The following is a 17,120-nucleotide window of genomic DNA, read 5'->3' as shown; positions in this document are numbered from 1 at the left end:
CAGAGTTGAGGAATAAAGGCAGGAAACCGGCCTCCATTGCTGTTCACTGTATGGGCTAAAATTGAATCAAACACTGTCAACAAACAGAGAGGAGTCAAAATTGATCAAACCAGACACTACCGCATGCATACATAATGCTAACTGATGCCATGGAAGTCAAAGATTTTGAATCAATTACATCCTGATCCTGGCATCGAGTGACCATAGAATTGAACGGGTCGCAAAGAACTTCCATGAAACTGACCCAAGCTTCATATCCATAATATCCATGCATGTTTTGGTTTCAGTTTCACCCTAGTAGGCATACGAGGCCCCCCGCCGCCGGGAGGGTCCTGGCCAGACTCGTGCCAACGTTTCATCGCATTGCAGGCACCCTTCCCCTTTACCACAGAGAGAGTAACAAAATCTGGAATCTGGAATTGTTGAACTTTGAGGATTTAGAAGTTGCGACACAGTTCAAATCATGATCTAAAACAACAAATGACAATCAAAACATATTGACTGGTGAAGACAGAACTTCGAAAATGTGAAAGCAGCAATAAGTGACTGAGCTGCCACGCATTATCGCCCCAACAGACCACCATATACTCAGACAAACACTCCATATCGCCATCAGATGTCACAAACACGCAACTACAAAGAAACTCACAATCATTACTCCCCCGACAGAACACTCGTGTCCATCACAATATAAAAACCAAAGTTCACTTGAAACGGGTCTGTACAAGTTTTAACAGTACAATCACAAATTTGCAACCCATTTTCTGTAAGCTACATTTTTAGGTCTCCCTGTTAGGTTATGATTTGGTTTCTTTATATGCCAGAGGTGAAAAGGAAGCATGTGATTACCGAGAGACCGCAAAGCTGAAGAGCCCATGAACTTCTCCGTGATTAATTATTGCTTAAAATAACTAAATATTAACAAGAATATGAAAAGATATCAGAGAGGCAAAGGCCACAAACTTTCCAACTCTCTGGCATCTAACAAAATATTGACAAAGATATGAAACAAGGATCCAGAAACACATTCTAAACCTCTAACGAGTCTCTATGGAAGATTATGAGAGATTACTTACAGAATTTTTTCCTCTTCTATTTTCATGGATAATGTATTCCGTTGGCCCATATCTATCTAGTGAATGCTCCAGTGTTGAATCAGATGGGAACTTGTAAGTCGAATCCCGGGGTGTCATATTATTTCGGCCAACTGCTACTTCGATATTCATGGTTAAGGGAGAAAACAAAAAGGAAAAGGAAACAAAGATCTGTACAAAGATCTGCAGCCAAAACTCCACAAACCCCCTTCACAAGCATGATCTGTGCAGGTGAACCAGTTACCAGAACAAAAAAAAACGAGTGGGTATAAGACCTGGCAAGTCCTAACCAAAACTGCCAGATTGATGGCAGATTAATGAGGCAGAGGCAAAAAAAAAAAAATAACCCTTCTCCCTTCTAAATGCCACAGCACCTGTTAGAAACCTGCTGGAAAGGCTAATGACAAAAGGCCACTGCCACGGATGATAGAAACACCACTGTTCCAGCAAGGACAATGTATAGTCTGTAACTGGATTCTTTGGATTCAGACATGCAAGCTAAAGGGGCTGGCAAATTCCTATCATCTCATATGTAGTTTTTCTCATTCTACCCATCAACATTTATGTCCTCGGAAGAAGCTTTGATTGCTTCAGCATTCATTAGGGCAACCACAGCCTTGTGAATTGCAAGATCTGCCCTGTAAAGCAATCTCTGTGCCCTATGTCTCTTGAGCTTAGCCACGTTAAGTGCGTGCTTAGCCGCACCAGAAGCTTCACGCAACCTGAGCTCATCAAGACCTGAATCATTCAACTGTTCACGGCCATGCCTCGCATATCCATCTGTCTGGTGATGTCGCTGGCTAGGCCAGTCCGAAAAGCCCAAATTCCAATGACGAAATCCATTTCTCTGATCCAACATTCTGTGATTATATGAAGTAGCCATCTGAACATCATAGGGAGACACAAAGGTACCAAGTTTCTTTGACTTGGTCCTGCAAAGTTTCTGGAGATTATTCCTATCATAACCATCACCAGTCAGTGAGACAAATGCACGGCCATAAGCATCTCGTGGTGAAAACACCCTGGGTGACATCTGAGGCAACGGGGAATCTTCAAAAGATTCATTGTTATGTACTGAATATATTGTCTTTTCATCCCCAGAAGCAAAGCCATTTATTCTTCTTCCTATGAAAACAAACGTAATATGATTAAGGTGAAAGTTGAGAAGCATATCAAGGATGGGAAAATGGGGCGAAAGAAAAGAAAAGCAGGGTCAAAATCTCAATGGGTAAAAAACATTACCATAAGGGTGCAAGCCGTCATGATTTCCTGCTAAGCTGTTGCTTTGTCCAGCAACTGAAAATTTTTTATGCGACCTTTGTTTTGATCCCTTGTTAGGCACTTCCAAACCCCTTGGTTTCAAACAGAAAGCATACATGGGTGGCTTGTCAGAAAGTGCAAACTTCTCATGGCATCCATTAGGGATGCCTGTGTTACTTCTTGTCATTGCTTGCTCCCACTCCCTCAATTGCTGCTGATACCTTTCCCAAAGTGGCGGCTGCATATAACCCATAATTGCACATCAAGTTAGACCAAAAACTATTTTAAGAGAGAACAAATCAGCATACAAATGACATATACAGAAACGAAACATATTATAAAGATAAACCAAGTTTGATGAAGTTATATGCTGGACCACAAGATTAGAGAACTGCCTGGTCAAATTAAAGCATAATGATAGATCCTTTATTCCATTAATATAGATGTGAATAGCGGGCATGCAACTGACGACAATTGAATAATTCAACAGAAAACTTGTACGAGAATAAAATCATACAAAGGTTACATCAGTAAAAACAGTGGCATAGTTTCCCTGCACCCTTCCCTTTGGTTCAACAGAAACCACAGCCTACTCATTGATTTTGCAGACCAAATATCCCAACATAAATCTATAGAAACTCTACTCCGTTTAACAAAACTAGAATGTATGTTACTCAAATGACTGCAAAACATTGAAGGGATATAAAAGAAATTTATTATATTCACGATGGATAGGGAGTCAAAAGAACATTCATAACCAGTGACAACACCTCCATGTTAATGGAATGGCATCAGCTGGGTGTTTATTTTCCTTTTCTGTTTGGGGGAAGGGGGGTTTGCATTTCTGAGAATCAACAGACATCATAATTATGACCATCGCATCCACCATCAAACATTTTTACCAGTGTGATGGCCAGCAACAGAACAAACAGAAAATACATCCCCGTATATTCTAGAGGAGAATTTTGCATAGGTTCTTTAACTATGATGCATTGTTTGCACTAATCTTTTCGAAGTATCATTTTGAGTAAGAAGTCCATGTGTCGCCATGCCCTGAGACATTGGAGATTGAAATCGAAGTGTTCAAAAATAGTTGTACAATCACTGAAGGATAAAATCATGTCCATTACAATCTCAATTTAAACTTCTTGAAGGACTCCTAAATGTCACATCTACTACATATACCCCAATTAACCTTGACTTATACTGAGACCTCTTGACTGGGATTATTTAGTCAAGAAACTGGTCCATCTATTCCAATGAGTATTAAACCAACCAACTATAGCTCCAAAGGCTCCTTTTAGAGCATTTTCGAGCAGAGCTGTCTTGCTTCCTACCTTTTGAAACTTTAAAAGCATGACTTATCTTCATGGCTCAGTTAATTAAAATATAATCTTTTATTGTTAACAATCTCAAAATTCAAAAACAAATATTTCTACCAAGAAAAATGGCAAATCTCAATAACCTTAAGTTGCGCAGGAGACCAAAAATAGCTCAAGCACAATATAATAATGTAAAATAAGCAGAAAATATCAGAAGGTACCTGGAGATGACGGATTAAAGGCATTCTCTTCCTCTGCCTCTTATGCTGCCAATATTCATGGATGGTTTTGATGGCTTCTGTGGGCTCAATTCCAGTCATAAACTCAACTATTTCATTGAATGTAAACTGGTCCCGCTGTTGAGAATATGCAGCCTTCTCAAACATGTCCATTGCCTTCTCAAACATTTCTTCTGAAATCTGCCATGAACTGCTATTGACTTCTGAAGAACTTTGATTTTTTAGCATCCACTGTTCATCATCACTGTCCATATCATATAGCACCCTTGATGGATCCAAAGCCATCTCAACATCTGATTCAAGCTGCCGAAAGTACTTACAACCCCGAAAAAACGGTACTTCTATTCCATTATCATCATTTTCCTCTATCAAGCGAACCCCAGGAATCGGAATGTTTTTAACTGATGCAGCACGTATATTCCGATTATAGCATTCTTCATGCATCTCTTTAAAAAGAGCCCACTGACTCCTATCAGGAAATTCCAGTGTCCAATCTTTCCCTCCTTTCCACATCATTGCATGTGTAAACCGATTTGTTGACCCAGTTTGCAGAAACTGATGTGCCTTGTATGAATAAATTGTAGTTCCAGAAAGCTTAACACCAAGCCTCCACTCATTATGATCAAAAAGCTCTAGTACAACCTGCACCCCACATTCTCTCCATCCTTTGTCACCATTTGTAATCAAAACATTTGCATCACAGGACAACAACTCTAAGTTTCTTTCAGAACCTCTGGAAATGAATGAAGTCCTCTTCTCAGTGGCTGTCCTGATTCGTTTATGTGGAAACCCTTTTTGCTGATATCCTTTATTCCTTGGGCTGTAATCAAAACCTCCAAACGGCAATGCATAAGAAACCTGTGTCCGTGGCTTCTTAGGTCCATTACCAAAATTGTTTTGGAGAAAGTCAGCCTTTCCTTCAGACCATCCAAAAGATGCAAAACTACTTCTATTTCGATGCCAGGTACTTCGGCGAGCAGTAGGGTTTGGACTTGGAATAACACCACCATTCATATTCCAAGACAAATCAGAAGACTGCTGAACGCCTTGTAATTCCTTATTAGCATGCTGGTCAAATTGATTAACTGATGGAATATCAACCGTGATACCATTTGAAAGAGCATGTGAACCAGCACCAGTCTCATCTTTGTTAATTGACTGCCTTAACAGCAAGTCACAGGGTTGTGACTCTGAATGGTTGCATTCCAAATTCTGCAGCGGGACAATTGCACCACTTCCCGATTCTCCAAGATCTCTGTAGCTAGCAGAAATTTCAACATTTACATCACCACTTTGGTTTGATAAGGATTTTTTCCAATCCCCACCACTGCAAATGGAAACATCAACACTTTGTGACTCTGGTTTAGCACAGGATATGCATCCATCATAGTCAGCACCCCTTGTCAAAGCCTTGAAATCATTACCAGGTGTGCAATCTAAACATGCTTTGGAACAGTCCTCTATGCAAGTGCAGCTATCAGCCACTAAACCACTGGATTTTTCTGGATGTTCTATTGAATTGTGATCCTCAGTGTTAATATGCATCACACTATGTTCCACAAGCATCTTTAAATGCAAACCAAAAAAATAAGTAGGAGCAGCAGTAAAAGAAAGTGCAAATGAAGGTAAATATCTGTGATTCTTGTCAGACTTAAAAGAAGACTGGCTGCCATTAACACAAGTAGATTCTCTGGTGACCCCCATGAGGCTAATACTCTGCCTAGATCTCCTATGCAGGACCTGGTTAACATTAAATATCACAGTAGTTAATAACAATCATAAAAAAATATGTGTAGCCATTCAGAACTATGGAGCAAAGGACAGCACAGCTGTCCCAAACAAGGGTAACTATGCTGCAGCTATTGGTTTCATCAGTTCAATAATTACAATGATGAAAACATGAATGAAGAAATAATGTAACAGAAAACAAATAAAAGCCACACAATGTATGTGTTAAGAAATGGAAACCAGCAGACAGTTGTATGGATAAATAGAGAAAGAAAGGAGGGAAGAACATTATGGAAAGGAATTTCTTTTCTAGGTAAAAAACTAGAAGCAAAAATAAAAGCTACAAGTCACCTTCAAAAGCATATTTAACCACACAATGTGAAAGTACCTTATTTAAGGTGGCATCACTGCAGACCAAAGGACTGAAAAGTCGATTCTTTCCGCATTGCAATGCCTTAATGTTATCATAAGTGCATTCGGACAGAGATAGTTGCCTATAAGCCAGGCAATGCCTTTTGAGCTTATGGTCCAAGTACTTCCACTTTGAATTCTCCACTTCAGAGAAGTTGTAGAATGAAAAGGCAAAGTGCTTTCTCAGATTTCGAATGCAAGAGAATCTGTACCTGATTGAAGTTATTGGCAACTGGAAGTCAGCACATTTCCCCTGCTCTCTAGGTTGATGAAATACTGTTAAGACCAGGAATACAAAAGCTACAGCCTGCATCAAGCAACCTTCAAACAAGAGAAACCTCAATCCAACCATATTATCTACAAAAAGCATCTCCAGATGAATTCTTGGCCATGTAGTCATAAGCATACCATACTGAAGCAGTAGCACAGCATGGATCAACCAAACATTTTCAGAGCCAAATGAGTAGTAATTCAAGAAAGAAGGCAATTGGAAGCTTAACTTGAACCTCAACCATCTTGGTTCTGTGGCAGAAATATTTAATCTCAACAACCCTGCATTACCAGTTGACCATAAAGGATCAGAAGAATCCAACCTATTCGAATCCAGGTCATGATCCAATCTTCCAAGAGAAGTATAATGCTCTTGCAAAGCCCAAAAAGCAACAGTAAGAGGCACAAGAGAACTATCAGTTTCTGGTACACTGGCAGAAACACAAATGCCCTTGGATTCATGACACAACACATTGCTTGTCTTGCGAAACCGCTTCCTGTAATAAACAATAGGGAGCTTGCTATCTTTGGGGAAAACAGGGCTCTCCATCACAGGCAAATCACTCCTTCCATCAGTGGCTACACTGTCTGATGAAGCAGAATTATAAGATAACTTGCATTTATCTCTTTTTAGGGAAGACAGTGGTGTCATAGTAGAAGATAGATAGGATGTTTTCTGTTTCTTCAAGGCATGAAGAGGAGACGATTTGACTCTACGAGTAGATCGAGCCAACCATGAGATGATAGGCTCCGACTCCATATATGCCCCTTCATAGCTATCATCCTCTGTGATCAAGTCCCTCTTTTCTTTTCTGGATGTCATTTTTTCTTTCCACCCATCAGAGCGCTTGTTGCTTGTTATTGATCTTTTCCTTCGCATCTTACCTGGAACTTCACTAGGTAGCAGCAAGAGTTTAAATCTTTCATTTTGGAGATCAATCCATTCCTCATCCCGATCATCATATTTTATGTGATGAAGCTTCCTCTCTTTGTCATAGTCACCAACAAGACCATGATACCATCTCTGGTCCAGAGGCCAAAAGACCTTGATTCTCTGGTTCAACACCCAATGAGCATCCAAGTCCCCAGAGAAAACTTCATAATAATGGCGTCGTTTCCTGGTACTACCCTTCTCTTTGTTTTGTTTCCTAGGTCGCAATACTCTACCATCAATATCAACAGATGAAGATTCAGATCCAGAGACATAGCTAGACCCATGAGCAACAAATTCTTGGAAATCATTTTTAGATGGCGAGGCTGAGGCTTTGCTGTTTGAAGAAAAGCCCGTGCAGCTCGGATTGAATCGTGATGATAGCATCATTGCTGCATTCTCTTCGAGATTCTCCTCCTCCTCGTCCTGCAAAACACCACTCATCTTCATAGAAGTATCAACTGTTGGGTCATCCTCCTTGGTTCTTTTCTTATCGGACACCATGCCCTTTTTCCTGCTCCGCTTCCTCAGTGACTTTTTCAAAGATAAATCACCATTGTTGTCAACCAAAGGGCCATTGTGAGGCCTTTTCGATGATGAATCTCTTTTTGTTGCAACTGGATGGCCCTCATGCCCGTCCTCCTCCTCCTCCAAATTTCTGCTTGCATTCAGTTCATCATTTCTATTTTCTTTCAAGTCATCAGAACCTTTCTTCTGTTTAGCCTTCAAAGGTTCAACCTGCTTGCCCTTATCTTCAACAGTTAACTTACTAGCCTGATCGACATCATCCACTTCACCACCAGATATCCCCACTGCTTTCAACTCTCGACCACCATTCTCAACCCATTTGCTCTCATCTTCACCAGTTAGCTTATCTGCCTGATCGACATTGCCTGCTTCCCTGCCAAACCCTCCTGTCAGCTTGGACCCCTCACTACCATTATCAACTTTCCTTCGCCCCACAAAACCTCGTTTCCGCCTAGGGATTTTAACAACCTCACCATCCAGAGGTAAGGAAACACCACTAAATCCATTACTATCAGCCAATCTCTGAATCAACCCAGACTTCGATTCCTTCAAACCTGAACTCAAACTCCTATTATACACTTCCTTTAAACTCTTACTATAGCTACTGTTAACATTCTTATTCTTAAAACTACTAATAGAAACCTCCTTTCTACTCTTCTTCTTCTCATGTCCCTTCTCATCATCACCTGCACCACCACCCTTCCGCTTCAAATTATTACTATTTTGATCCCCTTTAGGATTTTTAGATTCATAGAGACTTTTATGATCCAAAGATCTCGATTTTTTAGGAATCTCCACTCCATGAGACTTTCCTACTCTATTTTCCATCAATCCAAACACCAAAGCCCAAAACCCCTGATTTTCAAATCCCTATCATGCATTTTCAGATCTGGAAAAACACCGAAACGACACCAAATCACCAAAATTACCCCCCCTTAAATTACCAAAATTCACAGATTAACCCACAAATCAAAGCAATCAAGCACTAACCATCAAAACCAAACCCTGAATTGACCAAATAACATCAAAAGAGACAAAGTACAAAACGTACCTGGATTGAAATACCGCGAGCATTCGATTTCTCAAGAGAAATATGAAGATCGCGTGCATGAAACATGGACCAGAATGTGAATCTATGGATTGCGAATTAAAACCCTACAACAATTGTTGATTTTAGTAACTAATTTTCCGGTAATTTGAGGAATGTATTTTTTAACGTGGGAAACGGAGAGGAGCTAGGGTTTCTTTTGGTTTCACGAGAAGAAGGGTTTTGATCGAAAATATTAACAAAATAAAATTAAAGTAGTTATAAAAATAAAGAAAATATTTCCGGTGCTTTCGGTTATGCTACGTGGAAAACCATAAAACTTGTGGGGTGGGTTATTTATCCACCGTCAGATTAATAAATAAAATCAAGAATTTTGGTAGAATGGAGGATACGATTAAGGTGCATATGAGTTTCGTGACACGTGGAGCTGTGGGATTTAAATTGGTTAGAGAGTGTGTGGTAGTTATGCGACTCGATTTTTGCTAAATTTGTGTGTTTCGTAAGGGAAAATTAAAAGTACTGATTTTCTTTTCTTTTTTGCTTTTGGATAATTGGTCCTGATGATTCAAGCAATATCGAGAATGCCACCGGGCTTTTAATTTCAGAGGCGCCATAAAGGGAAACTGAAGAGCTAACGCGACGGAGAAAATTGGTGGAGATGTACTCGCTTTAATGGAGTGAATCGTGGATTTGACTGAGGAAGTGTTGCTCACGTGAGCTTGAAGCGATGATTGGATATAGTAGATTAACAATGGTAGAAACTGGAAGAGAGCGAACTGCAGAGGATTATTAGAATTTGGTATTGATGGTTTTTAAAGTTTTTTTTTATTTTGAAATAAATTAAAATAATATTTTTTTATTTTTAAAAATTTATTTTTGATATTAATATATTAAAAAAATTAAAATAAAAAAATTTATTGTTAACAAAAAAAATTTAAATTTTTAGCAAATACATGATCAGTCGCATTACCTAACGTGTTTTTAAAAGATTATAGATGTAAAACTTAACTTGGGGTAAGCTCGGGTCACGAATTAAAAAGATTAATATGGGCTAGCTCAATAAAACAATATATCATTTTTGTGAAGAAAAATATTTCAAAAATAATTAAGGTATTGAAGTCATGGTTTTTAATCAAATCATGCCTGGTTTGACAATATTAAAAGGTGAGTCAAGTTTTTGACATAAATTTAACTAAAAAAATAATTATTTTTTTTCAACCTGAATTTTCAACCACTTGAGTTGTATATTCACTCAGCAGCTAGTATGAGATTTAACACAAAGACAAGTAATATTATTTGTCAATGTTACAAAAATATTTTATTATATTATGATTTTTTAATTGAGAAGCACACAAATATTATTTATGTTTAAAAATATAAATTAAAAATAATATGACTCTAATAAGTTTTGACTGAGTTATTAATGTTGATTAAATACTTGAATGGAAAGCTATTGTTTCTCCTAAAAGCAAAAGACCATTCATCCCTCCATTTTCATTTTAATTTATGGATTTTATTTTTTTTTCATCTTAAAGGTTATTTTTTTTATAGAAAAAAATAATTTTTTATTTTTATAAATACATCATGTAAATAAATTATATTTATATCAAATCTAAAACAAACAAATTATGATAATATCTTTGAAACATTATAAAAATACATAAAAAAACTAGTATTTAAAAATATAAACTAAAAAAATAAAAAATTAAAGAGAGAGGGCATTAATTTAAATTTAAATAAAAAAATTAACGAAACGGTGATTAAAGAAAAAGCTGTTAATGCTACTTAAAAGTTAAAATATAAAGTCAACTTTTCTCCTAAAAACAAAAGATGCAAATATTTAACCATGAGTTTTCTTTTGAATTTATACATTTTTTATTTATTTAGAGCTTATTTTTTCTTATGAAGAATGATTGGTTTTTATTTTTATAAATAAAAAATATAAAAAGAGTAAAATTTAAAATATAAATTAAAATAATATCTTTGAAACATTGAAAAAACATATAAAAATATTACTATTGAAAATAAGTGAGCGAAAAAAATAAAAGATCAATGAGAAATGATATTAATTGAAATTTAAATAAAAACTTAACACAAGGTGAAAATAAGGAGGGCATTAAATAATTTTAAAAAAAACAATAATAAAAAAAACCAGGCCGATAAACTAGCTCCACGTGCATGAATGATCTCAAGAAAAGAATGTAGGTCCACGCCTGAGTTTCTTTTCTCATGAGCAAAAGACGCATCTTTCCACTCTTGTATTTTGTTTTTAAAGTGAGTGATAGGTGGTCTGTTGTTGTTGCCCAATTTTGATATTATTATTCAAATTTTAAAAAAAATCAAAAAATAGCAAAAATCACCCAAAAAATATGTTTTGACATATTTGCGTCATTTTCAATGTCTTTACCAAAGAATTTAAAATAAAATATACTTTCAACGCGTTCAATTTTAACGCACTTATTGAGTCGACGTTGATACTGTTTTTTTCAAAAATCAAAACACAAAAACATAAATTAAAAAAATGCATTTATTACTTTATTGATCTAATAGTAATCGTGAAAGGGAGATGACCAATTTTAAAATTGAAAACCCTCTCACCAAGCAACCTAATTTTTAATCAAATGGTCCACAATCAATCTTATGAATCCAAGGGCCCATATTTCTTTACTCCTTCAAGCTAAAAGAATTACAATATAAATTGAATGTGTGTGCTGCTAAAAAAAAGGGAGGGGGGATTTTATAGGGTGAGGTCATAAAAAATGAAAGAACCTCATGTAAGTCCTTTGGTGTTTTTCAATGTTGACATTATGGTGATGAGAGAATATTTTCATAACCTGATATTTTTCAACTTTAAGACTGGAAGCATTAATATGTTGTGATTAGAGAAGGATTTACTACATGGATACTTCCCATTCTGACCCATTTTTATTGCCAAGAAAGGAGCACAGTTGGACATAATATTGGAATTTTCATGCTTTTAATAACAATTACCCTAAACCATCATTCCCTGGGTGATATAATCTAGATAAGAGATGTGAATAGTTGCAAGAATTTCAAGTATCAAGTATGAAATTTTGTAAGTAAGAGGCAAGTTAAGGTTGTGAAGGATAATGTCATATACCATATTATCACTGGATCATTATGAGCATAACAAAGGACAAGACATGGATGTTGTTGGAGGAGCTGACCTAATCAAGGTGTTACATTATCAACAATTTTATTATGGAATTTTTTTATTTTACACGTTGTTTTTGGATCGCATCTCATCTTTTTAATGTAATATGTCTTTTTTTTCTTTTTATTGTCCTAAAATTAGAAGATGTTTATCATTTTATTATTGACTATGATATTTTAATCAAGCTTCAATATGTGAAATTAAGGCTAATCAATCCTAAAATATTAAAAGTATTTTGATTGTAGAAATGATTCAATATTTGTTAAAATAGCATGACAAACAATATGGGGTGACTAAAAAAGTTTCGATTTCACATACAAAATTGAATCACACATAATGGAGCTAAGTTTTAACAATATGTATAATGAATCATGGTTCTTTGCAAGTTTAAATTATTACGCTGGATGAGGTCAAGATTTATCGATTTTAACCGACTTTACTTAAAATGAGAAATGACTATATTTGTTTATTCATTTCACAATTCTTAAAATATGTATCCCTTGCAATTCTAATTTGAGCCCGATTAAATCTTTCTTTCTTAAAAAGCCCTGACCTAGATCACACCCCATATTGGGGACAAGTGAGGATTTTTTAGTTGAAAAGATGAAGACAATGATAGAATCAATGCTAAAAGGAATGTTGAGAATGAAAGACTGATGATTGAAAAAGAGCTAAAAATGAAAAAAATCCGTAGACTATTATGCATCCATGAAAACTTTGAGAAATGCTACAAAAAAAACCAAAAGTATAAATTGTCCGTATTTAAAGGCGAATCAAGTTTTGATGACTAATGGAATGCCATGAAAATATTAAAGGTAGGAAAATGTTTATCAAGTGTAGGAGGGCAAGAGAGATTTTAATTGAGAAAATGCACAACAAATGCTAAAAGTTGATGCCAGGGTAAGAGAAAAAAAAAGAAAAAATTAAAAAATGAACATGTCTTTTAATATCTGTGATAAAGCCTTTCGTGCCTTCAAATGATTAGATTGGTTATCCATCAAAGAAATACTTGGAGCTGTTTTATGGCCTATGTTAAGAGAATATTGAATTTTTAGGTGAGAATGAATGTGTGGCATGATTATTTGCCATTCTTTTACAAAGATAGTGAAAGAAAAAAAATGAGGAAATGATGAGGCTAATAATTAACAATGAACCTTGGCCTTTTCTTTGAATTGATATTTTAGATAATAAAAAGATGAAGGAGAGTCATCGGATAAATAATGGGCAATGAGTTTTAGTATTCTCTTTAAAGTTTGAGATTGACAATGAAATGAATGACATAGTTATATTCCAATGATTGATAATAATAGAACTTCTTGAATCATTGATTGAATGAGGTGAAACTTCTTGCTAAAAAGAGTGGCATGGTTATATGCCAATGTTTGATAGTCATTTGATTTTTTTATATAATTTAATCATTTCACATTTAGTTGATTAAAGATTGGACTAGATAATTTGTTTCGGTTAGCTTAATGCGAGGTTCTCATGATGTCAAAAATAAGTTTTGATGTTGAGTTAATACTTTATTTGACCAAATAAAATTCAATTGTATTGATACAAAACAATTGAAATATTAGGGACCAAATTTGAAACTATTCAGCCTATTTTTTCAATGTGCATAAACCATGTTTTTTATTATTCTAATCCAGTTTTTTTTCCCTTTTCTTGAAGTTTTTTATGTTTTGGTTCAAAAATTTGTTTTTATTTTTTTTCATGTTTCAACCTCTACCATTGAGAGAGAATAAAAAGGTCATCGAGAACCAGGAGATGAGATAAAAAGTGGGTTGGTTGACCACGATCCAACTACCAAAAAAATATTTTTGATGTTAATGGGTTTTATTTAGAAAGAACAATTTTATTATAGTGTTTTTAACCCTTCATTTTAACAAAAAAGGTAGATTGGGGCTCTAATTTTTTTTAACGGAGTTTGTTTTTTGTTTTTGGGAAGATTAAAGGTTGATTTAAGGTAATGAGTTTATTAAAGTTTTTTGGATTTTTTTTAGGTGTTTTTCGAGGGAGAAAAGGGTTGGAAAATGGGCTTTTTTGTGTTAGATTGGTTGGAACCCAACTTTCTGCCAACCTAATGTAAAACCCAGACTTTTGGCCCAAACTTTGGCCAAGTCAGCCCAAACCCAACCTAAGTTAACCTAGGTATTTAAGGAAGAGTTGCAAGAGAATTTTTTTCCTCTCTTCTAATTCTTGTAGCCGCCGTGACCCTCCCCTCCAAGGTTGTTAAAATCGCGTTTTGACTGGTAAAATCATACGATTTTACAAGTCAAAACATGATTTACGTGCTGAATCGTTTGAAAAAATAAAAAATGGGTGAAATCGGGTGAAATCGTTAAAATCGGGTGAAATCGCAAAAAATCACGAGTTCAGGACCGATTGAACGATTTCACCAAAAAACATAAACTGAAGTAAATGTTTCACCCATGCTCCAACTGTCCGGTGTCTATTGGCTGGGTAAATGCACAGTCACTAATGAGAACAAAGTCTCCAGTCATCAGTGTATTGCCTTTCTTCCTTTTCAATGAGAACAAATCCCTAATCTCCTTCTCTATTAACCAACCAGCAACCACAAAAGTGGCGACGATCAGTCCAGTCTTCACTCCAGTCATCAGTGCTCACGGCCGAGTATTTAATCGGTTCATTTGTCGGTGAGAAGACGTTTCCTAAAGATTCTCTCCATGAAGCCTTTAATCTCCTCTGTCAGTTTACCACGAAACCTCCTCCTCTGTTCATCAACGTCTTATCCTGCATTATATAATCTGTATTTGCTTTAATTGTCACTTTATTTGCACACTAACCATGCTCTCTCTCTCTCTCTCTCTCTCTCCTCTTCATCATTTTTTAGTGCATTCGCTTCTCTATTTATTGGAACTATAATTATAAAAATTATGTATTTTTAACAAAAACAATTTGTGTGCTGCACAAAATAATTGTTATTCTAGGTATCTGGCAAAGATTTTGATTCACTTATCATGGTGTTTGCCAGAGTGTGTTTCGAATTCTGCTGCACCTTCGGAGGTTTATGCGAAGGTTGTTAATGCAGTTTACATTTCATCTGTTTTTTTGAAGTACTTAATTGAAAATGCTCAAAGCAATAATAGCATCGAGGAGTTGTATTTGTCATTGAATGTAAGCGAACCAGCACCTAATGATTTCAACACAGGTATTTCATTGCATATACAGATCAAAACATCGATAATCTTGTCATGCATGGTGTACTTTTGTTCCATGCTCTGTTGAAGTAAGGTACACCATGGATTTCTCACCATGCTCACTATGTTAAGATTTTATGCAATTTGATCTTCTAAAATGCGTTATTTTTGTTCCAAGTTCAAACACATACCTTCTGGCTTCTACATCACGAGTTGCTCAATTTCATGCTTATTGTAATGTCAGCCCAACTTCTCTACTGACCATCTCCTGGACCAAGTGACACGAACCCTTTTATTGATGCAGCCATGGTTCAGGTTAGTGGATGACCTTTGGCTTTATTTCTTGCTCTAAGTTCAGAATTGTTTAGATCTTGTAATCTTATTATGGGCGTCTTCCATAATTTGCTGGAAAGTTCTTTGGTTAATTTTGTTGTTGGGAGACTACTACTTAATTATATAGTGCAACCTTGTATCCCATTTAACAGTGCATCTTATCCAGTATTTTCTGGCGGGAGTCAACCTAGAGTTTTGCAAAGAGTCGGTTCTGCAGCTCATATGATGTTCTTATTAGAGCTTCCTTTTATTTAAATAGACTTGAACTAGTCAGTTTTCTCATCTAAAAAAGGCTTGAACCACATATGACTGCTATGTGGAATTTTCTAATATCTATTTACTCTTTCTCATTTTTCTCTCATTTGCATTGCCTGCCTTATGCTTTCAAGTTTGGGTCGTATTTATCATACTACGAATGAGGGTATTGCTGCCAATGCATTGTGATTTTCTCCTTCATATAAAGCGGAGCATATATTTCACCACAACTTCTTTCTTAATTCGATTCATATATTTTTGTTAGCCTTCATATATTATTTTTCTTAGCCCATGGATTCCCTTTCAAAGATACTATTTCAAACTCAGTGACCTTTTTTAGCTTTTCTTTACCATCAGTGCTTTTGTTGACATTATATATTTGCTTTGCAGCCACTTTTGTTTTATTGCCATTCAATTATTTGGTGAGTTCAACTGTGAAGGCTCAAAAAATCCATGTATGAATTTTTATTTGAAGCATAATTTTTTTAATGTATTTTAAATTTTTTTACGATTTTACGATCCGTTTTTACGATCCGAGTTTGTTTTGCATTTTTCGTGCCGTGTTAAAATCGTGATTTTAACAACCTTGCACCTCTCCTCAAACCAAAGAGTTTAGTTTTTAATCTTGAGTTTTTGGTTCCAGAAAGGTGGAAGTAGCAAGTGGTTCTCTTTCATATTACTTTCGATTATAGTTTGTTTATGGAATGATTAAAGAAGAGATTAGGGTTTATAAGGATTGGAGGTTTATATTGTTAAGATTGATTTATGATTATTAAGGGTTTAATATTAGGTGATTAATTAGTATGTTGTTGAAAATAAAGATTTATGAGTTGATTTGTTTAAATTAATTTTTATGGGTTAAGAAATTCAATTTTACCTTGCTGTAAAATTTGGACAGAATGGTCTTGAGGTTGAAGATGACCAAATTTTATTTTGGTCCTTGATTTATGAAAATTACAGTTTAGTCCCTAAACTTTGAGAAAATTATAATTTGACCCCTAAATGTATTTTGAGATTCTGTACAGTGTTATTATGAGATTAAGGATGATGAATCTTAGTTTGATAATTGATTTGGAATATTTTCAGTTTGGTCCCTTAATTTTGGGAATTTACATTTTAGTCCCTAAACTTTATGAAAATTGCAATTCGATCCCTAGTTCATTCTAGACAGAATTGAGGATGTTTTATAGGTGAAATTTCAGTATGGTTATGTATTTATAGTTTGGTCCAGTTTTGGTAAAATTACGTTTTGGTCCCTGTTTTGGATAATTGTCGTTTTAGTCCCTAAACCTAAGAGACTAAACCTGGTTTTCTTTTATGCATTGGAATATTTTATTTGTGTTGTTTTGAGTTTCTTTTGAGTAT

The 17,120-nt window shown here is 35.5% G+C and overlaps 1 protein-coding gene across 3 annotated transcripts; it reads right to left on the bottom strand.

Annotated features, from left to right (window-relative positions):
• Nucleotides 1-5: 5 nt before the first annotated feature.
• LOC133674747 (uncharacterized) lies at nt 6-9,113 on the bottom strand. Of its 3 annotated transcripts, none has more exons than XR_009835263.1 (5): nt 6,032-9,113; nt 3,898-5,655; nt 2,337-2,592; nt 1,077-2,219; nt 6-413 (listed from the first exon to the last, which is right to left on the bottom strand). XR_009835263.1 is itself a non-coding variant. In XM_062095965.1 (5 exons), exons 2-5 carry the CDS (start codon nt 8,609-8,611, stop codon nt 1,642-1,644), a joined length of 5,172 nt encoding a protein of 1,723 aa, XP_061951949.1. In that variant the 5' UTR covers nt 8,612-8,717; nt 8,835-9,113; the 3' UTR covers nt 866-1,641. The 3 variants fall into 3 exon arrangements, 2 of the variants coding, with proteins under 2 accessions (XP_061951949.1, XP_061951948.1); XM_062095965.1 differs by lacking the exon at nt 6-413 and having other exon boundaries at nt 866-2,219; nt 6,032-8,717; nt 8,835-9,113; XM_062095964.1 differs by lacking the exon at nt 6-413 and having other exon boundaries at nt 866-2,219; nt 6,032-8,672; nt 8,835-9,113.
• Nucleotides 9,114-17,120: the final 8,007 nt, after the last annotated feature.

Source organism: Populus nigra, chromosome 15 (genome assembly GCF_951802175.1).
Source record: "Populus nigra chromosome 15, ddPopNigr1.1, whole genome shotgun sequence".
Classification (NCBI taxonomy): domain Eukaryota; kingdom Viridiplantae; phylum Streptophyta; class Magnoliopsida; order Malpighiales; family Salicaceae; genus Populus; species Populus nigra.
Note: the sequence above shows the minus strand (reverse complement) of the source record. Positions and strands in the feature narration are given on the sequence as shown.